General features: G+C 53.0%; 1 protein-coding gene across 1 annotated transcript in view; it reads left to right on the forward strand.

Moving 5' to 3' along the window:
- The window catches only part of LOC139009525 (uncharacterized), a 28398-nt gene that overhangs the window by 7597 nt on the left and 5536 nt on the right, over positions 1-15265 (forward strand). Inside the window, exons 5-6 of the mRNA XM_070413793.1 lie at positions 2345-2502; positions 2624-2674. Coding sequence (XP_070269894.1) covers positions 2345-2502; positions 2624-2674 — 209 coding nt within the window. The remainder of the gene's footprint in view (positions 1-2344; positions 2503-2623; positions 2675-15265) is intronic.

The following is a 15265-nucleotide window of genomic DNA, read 5'->3' on the forward strand; positions in this document are numbered from 1 at the left end:
GTGTGGGTTCTGTGAACCCTGCTGTTAGAGTTGAGTCCTGATTTTTGTTGGCCAGTGGTAGGTCGGGTTGACCCTCAGGCTGACTGACTGACTATTGACCCCGATCGCACTGCTGTATGAGCTGCTGTGAGTAGGCTGACCCCATGAAGCAGAATTTGCCCCAGGAAGGTCTGGTGCCTGTGGAGATCTCCCTTTGAGTGTGGCGCTTGTGGAGCTTATTGGTTGTTCTCTGCTGTGGGCTGGTTCTGGGGCCTCCAGGGAGGCACTGAGGTGCACGTCAATGTCAGACACTGCCTGTGACCAATCCTGGGCTGCCTGTTAGACGCTACGAAGTGCTCCATACTTGGTGGCTCCCTCTGCCATGCCTGGGTACACGTGGGAGGGGCCAAGCTGCATACTGAGGCTGATTCCCAGCAATACCAAACCTGTGTCAGGACACAAAAGGCACAAAGCACCCAAAATCTGCCTCTGCCTGCCTGTTGCCATTAGGCTCAGCCACTGAAAGTGCCTCCAGCTAAGCTAGGTGCCCCAGGTATGTCCCTTGTGTGGGTGAGGTGAGCCCTGCTGTTGTAGTTGAGTTGCATGAGGTAGTTTCTCAATGAGTCACTGTGTTATGGTGAGTGGTGTTCATCAGGTTGATACAGATTCAAACTCAGAGCTAGTGCTGGGTCTGACATCAGTCAAAAAAGTCTCAGGGCACAACAAGGCAGCCACCACCACCCAGCACCCACCACCCACCACCCACCAGGGGTCTTCAAATCTTTGCAGTGGGGCAGGGTCTCTGGGAGTCGTCAGGGTGAGGCCAGTAGAGTTCCTCAGGATCACACAGATTAGGATTGACAGTGAGGAGGGAGGGCTCTGCGCAGTGGAGCTAGTCGGGTGCCTGGGGAAATGGCCCTCGCCTCAGAGACACACAACTCAGTCTCTCCCTGTGTGTCTCCAACAGCCTGGAGTCTGCGCAGACCTCCTCCAGAGCTTCTGAGAAAGTCTGTGTGGGCCCAGGCTGGCTGCAGCTGGCAGACTCCCCAGCAGGGCATGAGCTTGGTCAGGCGGGACCACTGGCAGCCTGGAGGAGGTGGGGGCAGGTGCATTCCCCCAGGCTGATGCCCTATGGAGGGGATGTTCAACTCAGGAAAGATGGCATCTGTCGGCCTATGGGAGAGGACTCAGCCCAGGATAATGGAGGCTGCTCCTCCAGCCCTCTCCCCAAAGCCATACAACCAATCTCTCCCTGTGTGACTCCTGTCCACTCTGGGCTGCTGTTGATCCGCTGGAGCCCAGTCAGGTTGAGTACCTGCCAATGAGATGTTTGTGCACTGGCCCTTTAAAAGGGCGTCCGGGTGCCTGGCAGTCCCCTGTCTCACTCTGGCAAGTGCAGTCCCCACTGAGTGCACAGCCAGATGTTGTGTAGCTCCTCTTCCAGGCACTGGTGTTCCAGGCTGGGAGCTCAGGACGGGGTGGAGACCCCTCCCTTCTCAGAGGGGACCTTTGCAGCTGAGGTGTCCCTCCTAACTCTCAATGCAGCCCTTTCTGTGTCTCCACCCTCCCTGTCCGTCTCCATGTGGCTTCTTCCATGTGTCGTTAATGCTGAGACCTCTTTTCAGCCAGTCTTCAGTAGGTTATTCATGTTGAGTGTCTATAATTTAGTTGTGATTCCGATTTGGTCCTGGGAGGGGGTGAGCGTCACTTCCACCTACTCTGTCTCCATCTTGGATCCCTGTTTTCAGTTCTTTGGGGTACAGACTAGGAGTGGAAGTTCTGGGCCATGTGCTAATTCTACATTTCGTTATTAGAGGGGGGATTTCCTGTTGAGCCTAAATGTTTGCAAAGCTGGGGTTTCATGATCAGATTCATGGACACTGAGGACACAGGTGTTTGCTCTGCCAGGCCCACAGGCCCTCCCGAGGCTCTGCCTGGGTCCTCCCCTCGCCCCGTGGGGGTGTGTGGACCTTGATTGTCCTCCTGAGGATGAGCCAGCCTGGGAGCGAGAGGCAGGGCCTGTCGTGATCTCACAGTGCCCAGGTCCCTCAATCAGAATGAAACCCAACCCATCAGCGCAGAAGTGTTTCCTGACTGTAGTGATGCATTTTTCTGGGGTGAACCCTCATCCCTTCCTTTTCAAGGAGAACAATCCTGGGATAACTCTCTCCTCAGGCCTGTGAAGACCACACTCTGGCTAATGAAGTGCTGCGTCCTGAACTGAATGGGTGCAGTGGATGCTGGGAGCTCAGTCCCTGTTCTACACCCGAGGGTCAGGGCCCTGTAGCACTGGAAACAGTACCTTGTTGTTGGGAAGGAGCAGAAGCCTGGACCAGCCCTGGTTCTCAACCAGCCCCTCCCCAAGCTCCGCGGCTCTGGCCCTACCAGCTGCAGGAGGTGATGGTTCCCCTTGTGTGGAACGAGGTCTGTAACCAGCGCTACCAGAACTCTTCCACCAACACTGGCCAGATCATCAAGGATGACATGCTGTGCGCTGGGAGTGAGGGCCAGGACTCCTGCCAGGTGAGCCCCACCAGCCCCGTCCTCTGTCCTCTGTCCCCTCCTGGCCCAGGGAATAGGGACACAGAAGCTCCATGCAGTGGCCTGTGTGGAGATGTTCACTGAGTCCTGCCTCTCCCCACAGGGTGACTCCGGGGGCCCCCTGGTGTGCAGCTGGGAAGGCACCTGGGTCCAGGTAGGGATCGTGAGCTGGGGATACAGCTGTGGTCATCGCGACTTCCCTGGGGTGTATGCCCGGGTGATGAGCTTCATTTCTTGGATCCGGAAGTATGTCCCTCTGCCCTCTGGATCCTAGATGAGGCCAGGCAGGGTTCCCATGATGGGAGGCCCTCAATCTTCCTTGCTGATACCCCTGTTTCTTTCCCAATTCCAGCTGCATCCTCCCACCTCATCCTTCATCTCATCCTCCACAGTGTCAAGAGCCTCCTGCCCTCGGGGTCTCCTCCTGTCCTGACTTTGGGGTGGCAGACACAGGAGATGCTCCGCAGGCTGGTGTCTCACAGTAGGGGGGCCAGGACAAGGGGTCTGGGCCCATGGCCTCCTGCTCACCCTCTGATTCCTATTAAACTTGGAAAAGCCACTCCAAGCAGTGGCTGAGATGGTGGCATGGACTCATCATGATGGTGACTGAGGGCGCAGTGGGGGCCTCCCTGAGAGTCCCCGCGTCCCAGGTCTCCGTGTTCGGGTGTGAGGAGGTTTCCAGGGCTCAGTTCCCTGTGATGGCATTTCTGGGAGCTCATGCGGGTTATTCTTGTCCCAGTGTCCCTCCCTCCACCCCTCCACTTCCTCTTCCTTTCTTCCTCCCCGACCTCCTTCCCTTGCTTCTTATTTTCCTTTTCTGCTCTTCTATGTTCTTCTCTCTCCTTGTTTCATACTAGTTTCTTTTTAGTTCTCTTCCCTCTTCCCCTCCCTCCCTCCCTCCCTTAATTATCCTTGATCACATGTGCCCAGCATGGACAAGGTCTGGGGGCAAGGAGTCACTGAGCGGGTTCCTGGGCCCCTGGATCCCACAGGTAGGTGAGAACAGACATAACGAGAGCACCGCAGTGAATGTGGGACACGGTGTGGAGTTGAGTGCTGAACACAGAGCTGGGGAGACACAGGGCGTGATCCAGCCTGGACCTGCCGGAAGGGTTTGACAGGGCTGAGCTGCCAGGCCAAGCTCATGAAGCATGGGCAACTGTGGGCATTAGAGGGAAAGGGGGCCTCCGGGCAGAGGGACTGAGGTGGTGGGGACAGAGGAGACGGGGACAGAGGTGGTGGGGACAGAGGAGGTGGGGACAGAGGTGGTGGGGACAGAGGTGGTGGGGACAGAGGAGGTGGGGACAGAGGTGGTGGGGACAGAGGTGGTGGGGACAGAGGAGGTGGGGACAGAGGTGGTGGGGACAGACGAGGTGGGGACAGAGGTGGTTGGGACAGAGGCTTGAGCTTGGAAGGGATTTGGAGGGTGGAGGACCATTCACAAAGTGAGCTTGAATGTTGGCTTGTATGGTTTTCAACATCAGCATCTCAGTAACAGAGAAATCATGAAAAACCTCATAAAACATGAAAGTGCTTCTTCTTAGATGGTTTGAGAGCCTCCAACTTCAGAGGCTTATTAGAGATTGAGAACCCGTTGTTGGGAACGTAAAAAACTGTCTGGAAAAACGAAAACGTAGTATTTGTACATAAATATCTGAGAATTTTCTAGAATCAAAGAAAAACTGTGAACCCTCACTGGAAAGTGCCCTGTAAAATTCAGCAGAATAAACACAAATAAATTTTACACCTAAACCCATTGTAGTGAAACTGCACAATGTCCACATGAAAAGCCCACAGAGACAAGTGAGAGTTTAACCTAAAGGAAGTGACGTCAGACGCAGGGGATTGCTGATCAGCCACAGGAGGAGGAAGGAGACCCTGGAGCAATTCCTTGGAATTGGTGAGAAAACATCACCATCAACATAAAATTTTATTCCCAGATAAACTGTCACACAATATTGAGGAAAAAAGAGTGATATTACAAAACAGAAGAAAGGAAGAGTGTTCTATCACCTGCAGGCACTCATTAACAGAACTATTTAAGGATTTTTTCCAGGAAGAAGAAATACTAATTCGGAGGAATCATATGGGACACAGGAAACAAAGCAATAATGTAGAAAAACACACTGCATGCCATTCTCCAGACACCCGTGAGTGGCCATAAGCATTGACTGGCCTCCTTCATAATCAGAGGAAAACTGAGGGAAATAAAGGACATGCAGTGTCACACTCATCAGGTTGGAGAAAATGAAAAAGTGCAATAAAACCACATGTTTGCAAAGATGAGAGAAATGAGCAACTCATGTGTGGAATCTAAAACAAAACAAAACAAAACAAATGAACCAAGAAAACAGAAACAGGCCCATAGATACAGAGAACAAGTGGGTGATGGCCCAAGGGGAGGGGGTTGAGAGATGGGGATAAAATTAAATAGGAAAATTACAAAGCTTACATATCTTTATATTTTCATGGTGCGTTTCAGCAAATAATTTTAAAATGAAGAGGGGGCCCTGGCCGGTTTGGCTCAGTGGTTGAGGTTTGGAACGCAGAGAGCGAAGAGGCCTGGGTTTGATTCCCAGTCAATGGCACGTGCTTGGGTTGCAGGTTTGATGTCCAGCCCCGGGTTGGGGTGCCTGCAGGAGGCAACCAATTAATATGCCTCTCACATTGATGCTTTTCTCTCTCCTCTCTCTCCCCTTCCCTTCCACTCTCTCTAAAAATCAATGGAAAAACTACCCTCCGGTGAGGATTAACAAAAATGATAAGAAGAGTGGATGCTAAGATGAAGTGCACATGGGCATTCTGGCCAGCAGCTGTGTGTGGGAGGGAGGGGGGGAGCAGTGCCCTGCACTGCTGCTCTGAGCAGGAGTCCTTCTGGCCTCAGGCCACCATTGAGGTCCCAGGGTGCAGGGTCTGAGTGACAGGAATGGATGCACAGAGTGAGGGTGGGGCTGCGTGGGCATCAGGGTCAGGATCAAAGCCGGGGCTGTGATGAGGATGTCTGAGCCCTGATAGGGGAAGGCTGAGGGAAGGTGGGCAAACAGCACAGCTTCTGTTACCTAACAGCCCCATTTGTAACACTGCAGTGGAGGCTGGGCCAGCAAGGGCGGTGTGGGGGTGCTGAGGGGGCAACAATGTGCCAGCGTCACGTGTCACAATGGAGGTCTTGAGCAGGGATGGCTCCTGGAGGCCCTCATTCATGGCACTGGCGGTCCCATTCAGGCCCCACCAAACCACGGGACAACGTTGACCACATTGACAATGACACTGACCTCACTCACTCTGCCTGACGGCTCAAAGGGACACAGGCCTCAGCGCTGCTTTGTGTCCAGAGGACGGCCTTGCTCCTCACCGAGGGCAGCGCCTGTGACAGGCTCCCAGGCAGCACCCAGCTCTGCAGTGCCCTCCAGTCGGGGCTCTGACGAAGGCCCCCGAGTTCTGTGCGCTGCTCTCTGGAGCCTCTCCTGGTGGCTGTCCTCCTACAACCAGGCCCTCTGTCCTAGACCCGGGTGCCAGCCTGAGACACCCAGGCTGTCGGGGCTCCACCTCCACCATCCCCTCCTGCCTCCTGCTTGCTCTCCACTCTCCTCTCGCTCCCCCGGGAGACCCAGGCCCCCTGGTCCCCACCGTGTTCTAATGGGTGGGCATATTGACTGGCATCACCTGGGCTCCCTAGGCCCTGCCTGCTGGGCTCCTACTACACAGGCCCCACAGCTGGAGGTACAGCCGCCTCCCTGTGGGACATTCCCAGCGTCCTGGTTGGTAGTTGGATTGCTCTCTCCTGATGTGATCAGTTTTGCCAGAAGTAGCGCCAGGTGCAGTGGCCTGGCTGCTCCCCTGGCTCCAGGGCAGGCTGGGGAAGAAGGCTGGAAGCCCAGCGTCCCGCAGGCACACTGCCACCCAGGACTGAGTTTTCAGGCCCAGGCTGGTCTCCCTGCCCCGTAGCCTCCTAGGGCCTCCCTCCATGTGTGCCCATGCATCATCGTCTGCATGTGTGTGGGCATACGTGCATGTATGCGTGTGTGTGTGTGTGTGTGTGTGTGTGGTGGTTCAGTTGCATGGATTGGGACGGGCCGTATACTTGCAGTGATATGGTCACATGTGACTGATAGACGTTGAACAGGAGCAGATTATAGCTGAACGCCATGCGACAAGGCCACTCGCCAATAAGTTCACTGTCTGAGTTTATGAGGGGCGTCCTGTGAACCATCTTTGGTTACTGACACTGGATATTTTATTTCTCGGCCTTTGTTTATTTCTTTGGTAAATACTGAGCCTGAATTTCTGTTCTCAGAGGTCACTTACAATTGCCTTATTTGGAAAACAAGAGGCCACATTACTTTAAGCTTTCTCACACTTACCTCAAAAATGGGCACAAGCCCTCCTACATCTGGAAATTTAAAAAATATATTTCTAAAGAAATGTCAGAATGATTATTAAAAAGTATATATAACTCACAATGGTGAAAATCCCAGCTACTAACATTCACAGGGACATGGTGACTTGTACCTGGAGGGAAGTGACCAGTCCTTTCTGGATTTAGTACAAATAGGACAGAGAATGTCCTGTTTAAGTCAAGAAGTGAGAAAAATTATGTCAGAGGAAACCGAAAGAGAGCATAAGGAATAGAATAAAAGACAGGCTAACCAACGGAAGAAAGTCAGGGGTAATTTAAAACAAATAAAAGAAGCACCTGGACAAGATAATAAATAAATTACAGGGTTGCAAAGCCAAAAGTGAGTTCCTTAAATCTAATGAAGTAGGCAAACCTGTGGCAAGATCCATCAGGCAGGAAACATGGTGCACAAATAATATCAGTAATAAAGAGGTGACCAGACACATGGGCAGGGCAGAGATTTTTAAAATTCGGAAGAGGTTCGTATGAACAACCACATTAAACAAACTTGCCATCAGGTGAAATGGACCATTTTTAGGCGAGTATAACTCCTGAGAACTGACTTTAGGAGAAAGGGAAGCGGGACCAGATTTGTAATCATGAAAGGCCTGCTACTGGGGGGTGAACATCCACCCAGAACTAACATATAAAGTACAACACGGGGAGTTACCCACAGCCTGGCTTCCTGGAGAATTACACTAAGACTTCAAGGCCCAGCAATCTTCAGGGACAGAAAGGGAGGCAGCTCCCGGGCACACTTTCTGGAGAACAAAACTAGGCCCATAGAATAAAGGACAATTTCAGGACAATTTCCATTATGAACATAAATTGAAAAAATCCAAAGTAAAACATTATCAAACTATTTCCCAATGTGTAACATAATTACCAAATAACCCAGAAAGGTTGAAACCATTGTGGTTGAACACCAATTAGTGCAATTTACCACATTAACGGAGCAGAAATAGATGATAAAAACCATGTGATAATCTCAATAGATATGGAAAAATGCAATTTTTTTTTTGATTGATAAATTCAACCATAGTTTTTGATAAAACTCTTAGCAAACTTGGGCCAAAGGTGACTTCCTAAACTGGATAAGGGTGACTTTTCCCAGAGCCTCAGGAAAGGGCATGCTTGGGGTGGAGGGGCAAGACTTGGGGGAGGGACACTCTGGAGCCCCGCCCCTGAATGAGGGATGATGGACAGGGAGGCCCAGACAGTGCAGGTGACTCCAGGTAGCACACAGTGATCAGAAATACACAAAAGGTGTGAGGACCAGGGAGGAGGAGAGGAGACCACCAGGAGCAACACGGTGCTCTACACGAAACACCGAGACCATCTGCTCTCAATGTTAGAACTAATGTGAGTGCCTCGAGGCAGCTTTGCCCACCATCAACGCAGGTCCAGCGCTGAAATCCCACAGGCCTTCTAGACACTGCCCATGGCCACTGAGAAGAGGAATCAGTAAGATGGCATTTCCAGTGACTACTCCAAATCTCCTGGGAAGAAATCTAACAAAACATGTGCAAGATTTCAGAGAGGACATTGTCCGGTTGAGCTAAAGGACATAAGGTCCAAATAACATGGACAGATATGCGCTGACCATGGGTGGGTGATGCAACACCCTCACGCTGTAAGCTCTTATCAATGCACAGCCCTTCCCACAGAGTCCCACTCACAGGATTTCTCAGGACACATGACAAGCCAACTTTCAGGTTTTGATGACAGGTTTGGGGGAGTAAAAAGTTATCATTAAACTCTTTTGCTTTGATTGAAAAGAGAACTAACCTTGGGTTACACGACACAATTGTATTTGACAAGAAAATCCCTGAGTGAAATTTCTTTATTTTCTTAATCCTCACCCAGGATATTTTTTCAGCTTTTTAAAAATTTTTTGGTCTTTTTTTTTTTTTTTATTGTCTAAAGTTTTACATATGTCTCCTTTTCCCCCCCAATTGACCCCTCCTGCCCCCCCTCCCCCAGCCGTTCCCACCTGGGGCAAGCACTCACCGCCCCAGTGTCTGTGTCCATTGGTTATGCTGATATGATGTATACAAGTCCTTTGGTTGCTCTCTAACCACACACCCCCACCCCCCACCTGCTCTGCCATTTGTCTCTGCATCTATTTTTGTTCATCATTTTATGTATTTTTTTTTTCCCATTGATTTTTAGAGAGTGGAAGGGAGGGGGAGAGATAGAGAGAAACATGGCGGTGAGAGAGACACATTGATTGGTTGCCTCTCCCACAGGCCCCAAGGAGGGCCAGGGATACAGCCTGTAACCGAGGTAGGTGCCCTTGAATGTAATCCAACCTGAGACCCTTCCGTCTGAGGGCTGACATTCTAACCATTTAGCCAAACCAGCCAGGGCGAATGAAATATATTTCGTTGACACAAAAACTGAGAAAGTGCTAGACTGGCACTAGTTAGTACCCCTCTCCCCTTCCCAGTGTCTTCAGTTGGAGCATCTGATTTTAAGATGAATAAGATCTGAAAGGTTTGGAGTGGCCGGGTCACTCACCTATGATACGAGGCCATCCTGTATCAGAAGAACTTTATTTCAGGCCCCTGGGTGCAGGTGGGCTGAGGCCGAAAAAGCAATCAGCGGTGACTGAAGGGGGAGGCAGGGTTTTGTTACCTTCTGCTGGCTGCAAACAGTTCTGCTGACATAAGGGTCCGGTCCTTGCTTCCTCCCGTCGCCAGAGGTCTAGTGGTTATCTAGGCTATGCCGCACTCAAGGCTGCAAGTTTTCTGCAAGAAAACTGCTAAGCACATAAGTTTTCTCTACCCCGTTTTATTCTCTTTAACACTTTCAAGATCAAGTTGCCTTCTGGACTGAAGTTCTTGGTCATGAGCCAAAAGAACAAACTTCTTTATAAAGTTTAGATGTGTGCGGTTGCTTGAGAAGAAAAATAAGTCCTCTTAAATGTTAATGAATTGAGAGTAAGGAGTGTCTGCGATCAGTAAATTCTAACACCTGAGGTTATAATATCTAATCTCAAGGTTGTGTGAATCTCATGAAAATGTCAACAATTGTTTTTGTTCCAATGTTTGTCATAGAAAAATGCGTTTGTTCACTGTAATTATAAGAAATGTTACCAATGCTCTGTTACTCATGATGGTTCTGTTCTGATTACAGAAAACACATTCTCACTTGGCTGGGAGTGTGCGCCCTGGGCCGTGGCAGCTAGCACGGGAATGCAGTCCATCCTCCTGTCCGGAAGAACTGTCTGTCATTAATGGAGAGACTTACCACCTGGTGACTGAGATCATCTAGTCCCTGAGACACCTGCTCTCACAACCCCCAGCCCCTATTACCTGTAATCTGGTCCCGGGTGCCCGGAGGCGTCCACCCTCTGTGACCCCTAAACCCCAGCCTGCATGACCTATAACCTGTAATGATTACCCTGTGCCCACGTTCCCATGCCTGTCCTTCCTACTTTCCCCGTCATCTCTGTCCGTCTACCCAATATAAGCAGTGGCTGATGGTGGGGGGGTGCAGAGCAGATTTCTGTGGGTGACCTGCTGCTCTCCCCTCCTGCCGCCAGGACTGGAATAAACGCTCCTACATGATTCAACCCCGTCTCTGCTGAATTGGCTCAGGTAGTGACAGGCAGCCCGGACCCACTGGTTGTCCCATTCCAAGTTCACATAAACAGAAGCACACAGTGTGGCCTCTGCGCCTGCTGATTTCACTGAACATAATGCTTCCAGGGAACATTGTCCTTTGTACGTTTCCTGCTCAGTTTCCTTTGGGGTCAGTTGGCTTCTACATCCTGAGCATCTCTGTGGGTGTGAAGGGCCCTGTATGGGAACAAGCCCCTGTCAGCAGGCATTTGTGTGCCCCTCCCCCTCCTCCATCTGCCTCTGCCCATCAGAGCTGATTGACATCTCTCACTTGCTGCCACCTCCCTCCTGCTCTCTGCCCTTTGCTCTCATGTCATTGGTCCAGGAGGGAGATGCTATAGAGGTGATGGCCGCTCTATCACGGGTGCCCGGGGGACAGTCAGGACTTGGGAGAAGGCACTCACAGGAAAACTCACACGTGCCCTGTTGTTGGTTAGTGTCCAGCCCTCCCCGCCCCCAACAAGGGACACCGTGGGCACCTCTCCTCCCTGCTGCTCTCTGCCACCCGCCAAGTTCCAGGTATCCTTCCTCCCAGGAACTCAGTTCCAGACGGTGAGTCCCTGACCCCTGATTCCTGTGTCGAGGCAGCAGAGCCTCTGACTGTGGCTCCTGAGAGCCCAGCCCTCAGCAGCTGGAGCCAGGTGGGACCTGAGGAGGCCACTGAGATGGGGCCTGGGAGCTGGACGCTGCTGCCTGGCCGGCCATGGGAAGCAGTGATGACAACGGAGGCATAGAGCAGGGGTTTTGGGGGGATGCTGAGCTCAGGGCAGGCCGTGGAGAAAGTTGCCAACACGCTGGTCACTGAAGGCCACACACAGAGCAGAAGGGGCCTGGGAGGCGTGGGGCAGAGAGTGAGCGCCACCAGTCGCCGAGCTCTGGGACAGGGGTGCTTCCTGGGGTGATGGATGGCCAAGGCCAGGGCCTGGCGAGAACACAGTGTGGAAAGGTGACATCCGGTTGCTGCCCAGGAAACTCGAGTCCCCAGGTCCCCTGAGCCCGCAGAGTGCCCCTCCCCCCTCCCCCCTTACCGAGAGCCAGCACACTCATCCGGTATGAGTCTCCTGTGGCTGCTGTCACAGCTCACCCCGGGCACATGAATCATCTCACCATCCTGCCATCAGGGGACCATGGCTCTCATGGGCTGAATCCAGGTGTTGGCTGGTTCCTCCTGTAGGTCCTGGCCTTTCCCAGCTTCTGGAACGTGTCCCAGCCTTTCCTGTGGCATTCCTGAGGGCCCGTGATGCATGTGGTCCACCTGGAGAATCGGAATGACCCTCCTCTCATGGTCACTGGTTATTATTTAATTCCATCTGCATCCCTTATCCCCTTTCCCCGGTAACCTGACATGTTCTCAGTTCCTGGGGATTAGGACCTGGATGTCTTTGGGGGCCATTATTCTGCCTTCTGAGCCCCTTTATAATGCAAAGGCTTCTCCCTGAGACCTGCCCCTCCTCTCCTGAGCACTAGTCTGTAAGGGGTTAGAGGCAGCCCAGCCCTGCAGGGCTGGCAAGAGAGGAAGTGACTGTGAGAAGGAGCTCTGGGATCTGGCCTAGAGGCTCCCGTGGGAGTGGAGAGGACACCCCAGGGCTGGTGTCCAGACCGTGGGAGCCATGGCTGGCCGGGTGGGAGCCCTGCCCTGGCATCGGAGCCCCGAGGAGAAGGGGCTGGAAAAACTGCTGGAGCGCCTGGTCCGATGGTGCCCAGGGGACAGGCCCGGGGGAACGCACTGCCAGAGGCCCTGCCCTGTCAGCAGCTGCATGGCCCTTGCTTTCTCTCTTTAGTTAATCCTTAGCAGAGGGTATTTTTCCATTGGTTTTCTAGAGAGAGTGGAAGGCAGTGAGGGAAGGAGAGAGAGAGAGAGAGAGAGAGCAGTTGGTTGCCTCCTGCATGCTCTGGGATGAACCTACAGCCCAGGTTTTGTTTGAATCCTCACTGAGGATATGTTTCCCATTGCTTTCAGAGCAAAATAAGGAGAGAGGGAGAGAGAGAAACATTGATGTGAGAGAGGCACATGGACTGCTTGTCTCCTGCACACAATCCAACTGGGGCGCAGGGAGGGAATGACAGCCCAGGAGCCTGCCCTTGACCGGGAACTGAACCCAAGACCCTTCAGTGCAGGGCTGACGCTGTAACCAAGGATCCCAACGGGCCAGGGCAGGGCTTTCCTTTCTGGCTGGACGTGATGGTCAGAGGCACCGCCTCCCCATGAGCTTGCTGCTGGTGGGAGGCCCAGGCCCACCTGCTGCTCATTTGCCATCTCCCAACCAGGGACCCAGGTGGTTGGTGGCCACCCAACCACAGTGGTGCTTAGACCTGTGGGGTGCAGCTTCCACACTGGGGCCCAAGTGGAGGCATCAAAACTACACCCTCAAGGCGGGACCTGGGAAGCACAGCTGAAGCTGTGAAGGTGGCTCTCTCTGGGCAGGAAGCCGGTCCTGCCGGCCACAGGGCACGCTCCCCCCCCGTGACTGTCACCTGGGGCCTCGCTCCCCCCCAGTGACTGTCACCTGGGGCCTCGCTCCCCCCCAGTGACTGTCACCTGGGGCCTCGCTCCCCCCCAGTGACTGTCACCTGGGGCCTCGTTCCCCCCCAGTGACTGTCACCTGGGGCCTCGCTCCCCCCCAGTGACTGTCACCTGGGGCCATGTCCCTGGAGGCCGGGGCAATGACTCTGGAAGTAGGAGCAGCCCCGCGGGGTCACTGCTGGGACCTCGGGGCGTGGTGCTCCCCTCCCTGCACAGGGGTGTCAGTCCTGGTCCCGAGAAGGGGACTGACTCTGCCAGGGGACAGCAGAGGCCCCTGAGCAGCCATAGCTGTGCCCTGTCTCTTTGTGTTCCTGGTGTTGAGGTACCGGCAGCAGGAAGCAGAGGCAGTGAGGTGGCAGGGGTCTTCATGTCCTGTGGCTGCCTAAGGAATTACCAGACACTTGGGGCTCTTAAAACAACGGGAATTTACTCTCTGGTTCTGGGACCAGGTGTCTGAAATCAGCCGCCAGAAGAGGGTTCCTTCTCTGAGGCTCAGGCAGAGAACTCATCCCAGGCTCCCTCCCAGCTCCTGGGGGGCGGCCATCCCTGGTGTTCCTGGCTGCACCGCCTAATTCCAGTCTCCGCCTCCATGGCCACATGGTCTGCCCTCCTGTCTGTCTCTGTCTCCTTCCCACAAGGACACCAGTCACATTGGATGAGGGCCTCTCCTTCATGCCCTCATCCAACCCTGATTACATAGCAAAGGCTATTTCCAAAGGAGGTCCCATTCACAAGTGCCAGGGGGTAGGACTTAGGCATATGTTTTGGGGGGCACACGTACCTCTAACAGCAGGGGTACCTGACTCTGCTAACCCAGAGCAGGTAGAGCTGTGGCTGCCATGGACAGGAGGAAGGTGTGTAGCCCAGGTGAACCCCGGTGTGTCCCTCGCTCCCTCGCCCTATTTTGATGGTAAGTGGACAAGTGGAGCAAGCAAGGCCTCTGAAGGGCTTGGGACCAGGAACGAGGTCCCCGAGGGGTGCGAGTCAGGGACAGGCCCACAGAGGTGGGGCTGAGGGGGAGGGGACCTGGAGAACATGATCGGGACCCCTGCAGAGGCAGGGATGGCCTCTGCCCTCCAGCCCTTCTCTCTGGCTTCCCCAGGAAGAGCATCTGCTGGAGCCCGAAGGGGCTGCTCCCCAGCTGTGCCAGGGACAGAAGCCCTGGGCGGTCACCCTCCTGGGCACTAAGTCATTTCCTTGGTCACTTGAGAGCCTGGCTCTAGTTTCTAGCCTGTTGAGAGACTTGCTGTGGCTCCTTTGGAGACCAGCCGGTGCTCCCCTCCCATCTCAGCATCTGTTCAGGGAGTGGCCCAGGAAGTCTGGGGGCTGCGCAGAATGACTAGCAGTGTCCGATGGCTCACAGTTGCCTCTTCTCCCGGGGGAGCTATTCCAAATGCAGCTCCTCCCAGGCTCAGGCTCTGGGCAGCGGGTCTGAGGTGCACCTGTGACAGCTGCTCCCGCTGAGACCTGGCTCTTACTTGTCTGCACAGCTGTCCATGCACCTCTGGTGGCAGGGGAAGCAGGCGGAGCAGCATGGCCCATGGATCATCCAGTGGTGGGCCAGCTGAGCACACCTTTTTTGCTTTGTTTTGTTTTCAGGTTGTTAAAGAAAAGGAAGCCCCCCTTTTTGTTCTTTAAAAAATTTTTTTTTGTTAATCCTCACCCAAGGATATACTTTCCATTGATTTCTGGAGAGAGTGGAAGGGATGGAGAGGGAAGGAGAGGGGTGCGGTGGAGATGGGGAATCGAACCTGTGACGCTTTTCTATGTGGGGCACTGTTCTGACGATTGTTCTAACCACTGGCTCGGACTAATTTGTTATATTTTTAACGTCCAAGGGCACTTGGTTATTATCTGCTTGGTTATTATCTTCTATGAGAAGAAAACAGTATGTAATCCTTGTTTCATAAATGCAGTATCTTCTCCTACCTCCCTGAAAACGTACTCAAACTTCTTCCATTTCTCATCATTGCTAGTTGAATAGGTTTGAATAACTTTTTTTTCATTTGTTTTTACTTTGGTTTCTAACTTTCCAATTCAATGCTTTCCTGGTCAGCCCCAACAGTTTTCTTCATATGTAAGAGCAAATCACTAAGGTTTGGGCTGGTTTCTGCTAAAAATTACCACCATAAACAAGTATACTTAGAGAGAGGAAGGGAGAGGGATAGAGAGATAGAAACACCAATGAGAGAGAGAGGG

Source organism: Myotis yumanensis, unplaced genomic scaffold (assembly GCF_028538775.1).
Source record: "Myotis yumanensis isolate MYYU_CA2020_CCGP unplaced genomic scaffold, mMyoYum1.0.hap1 SCAF_4, whole genome shotgun sequence".
In the NCBI taxonomy this organism is placed as follows: Eukaryota; Metazoa; Chordata; class Mammalia; order Chiroptera; family Vespertilionidae; genus Myotis; species Myotis yumanensis.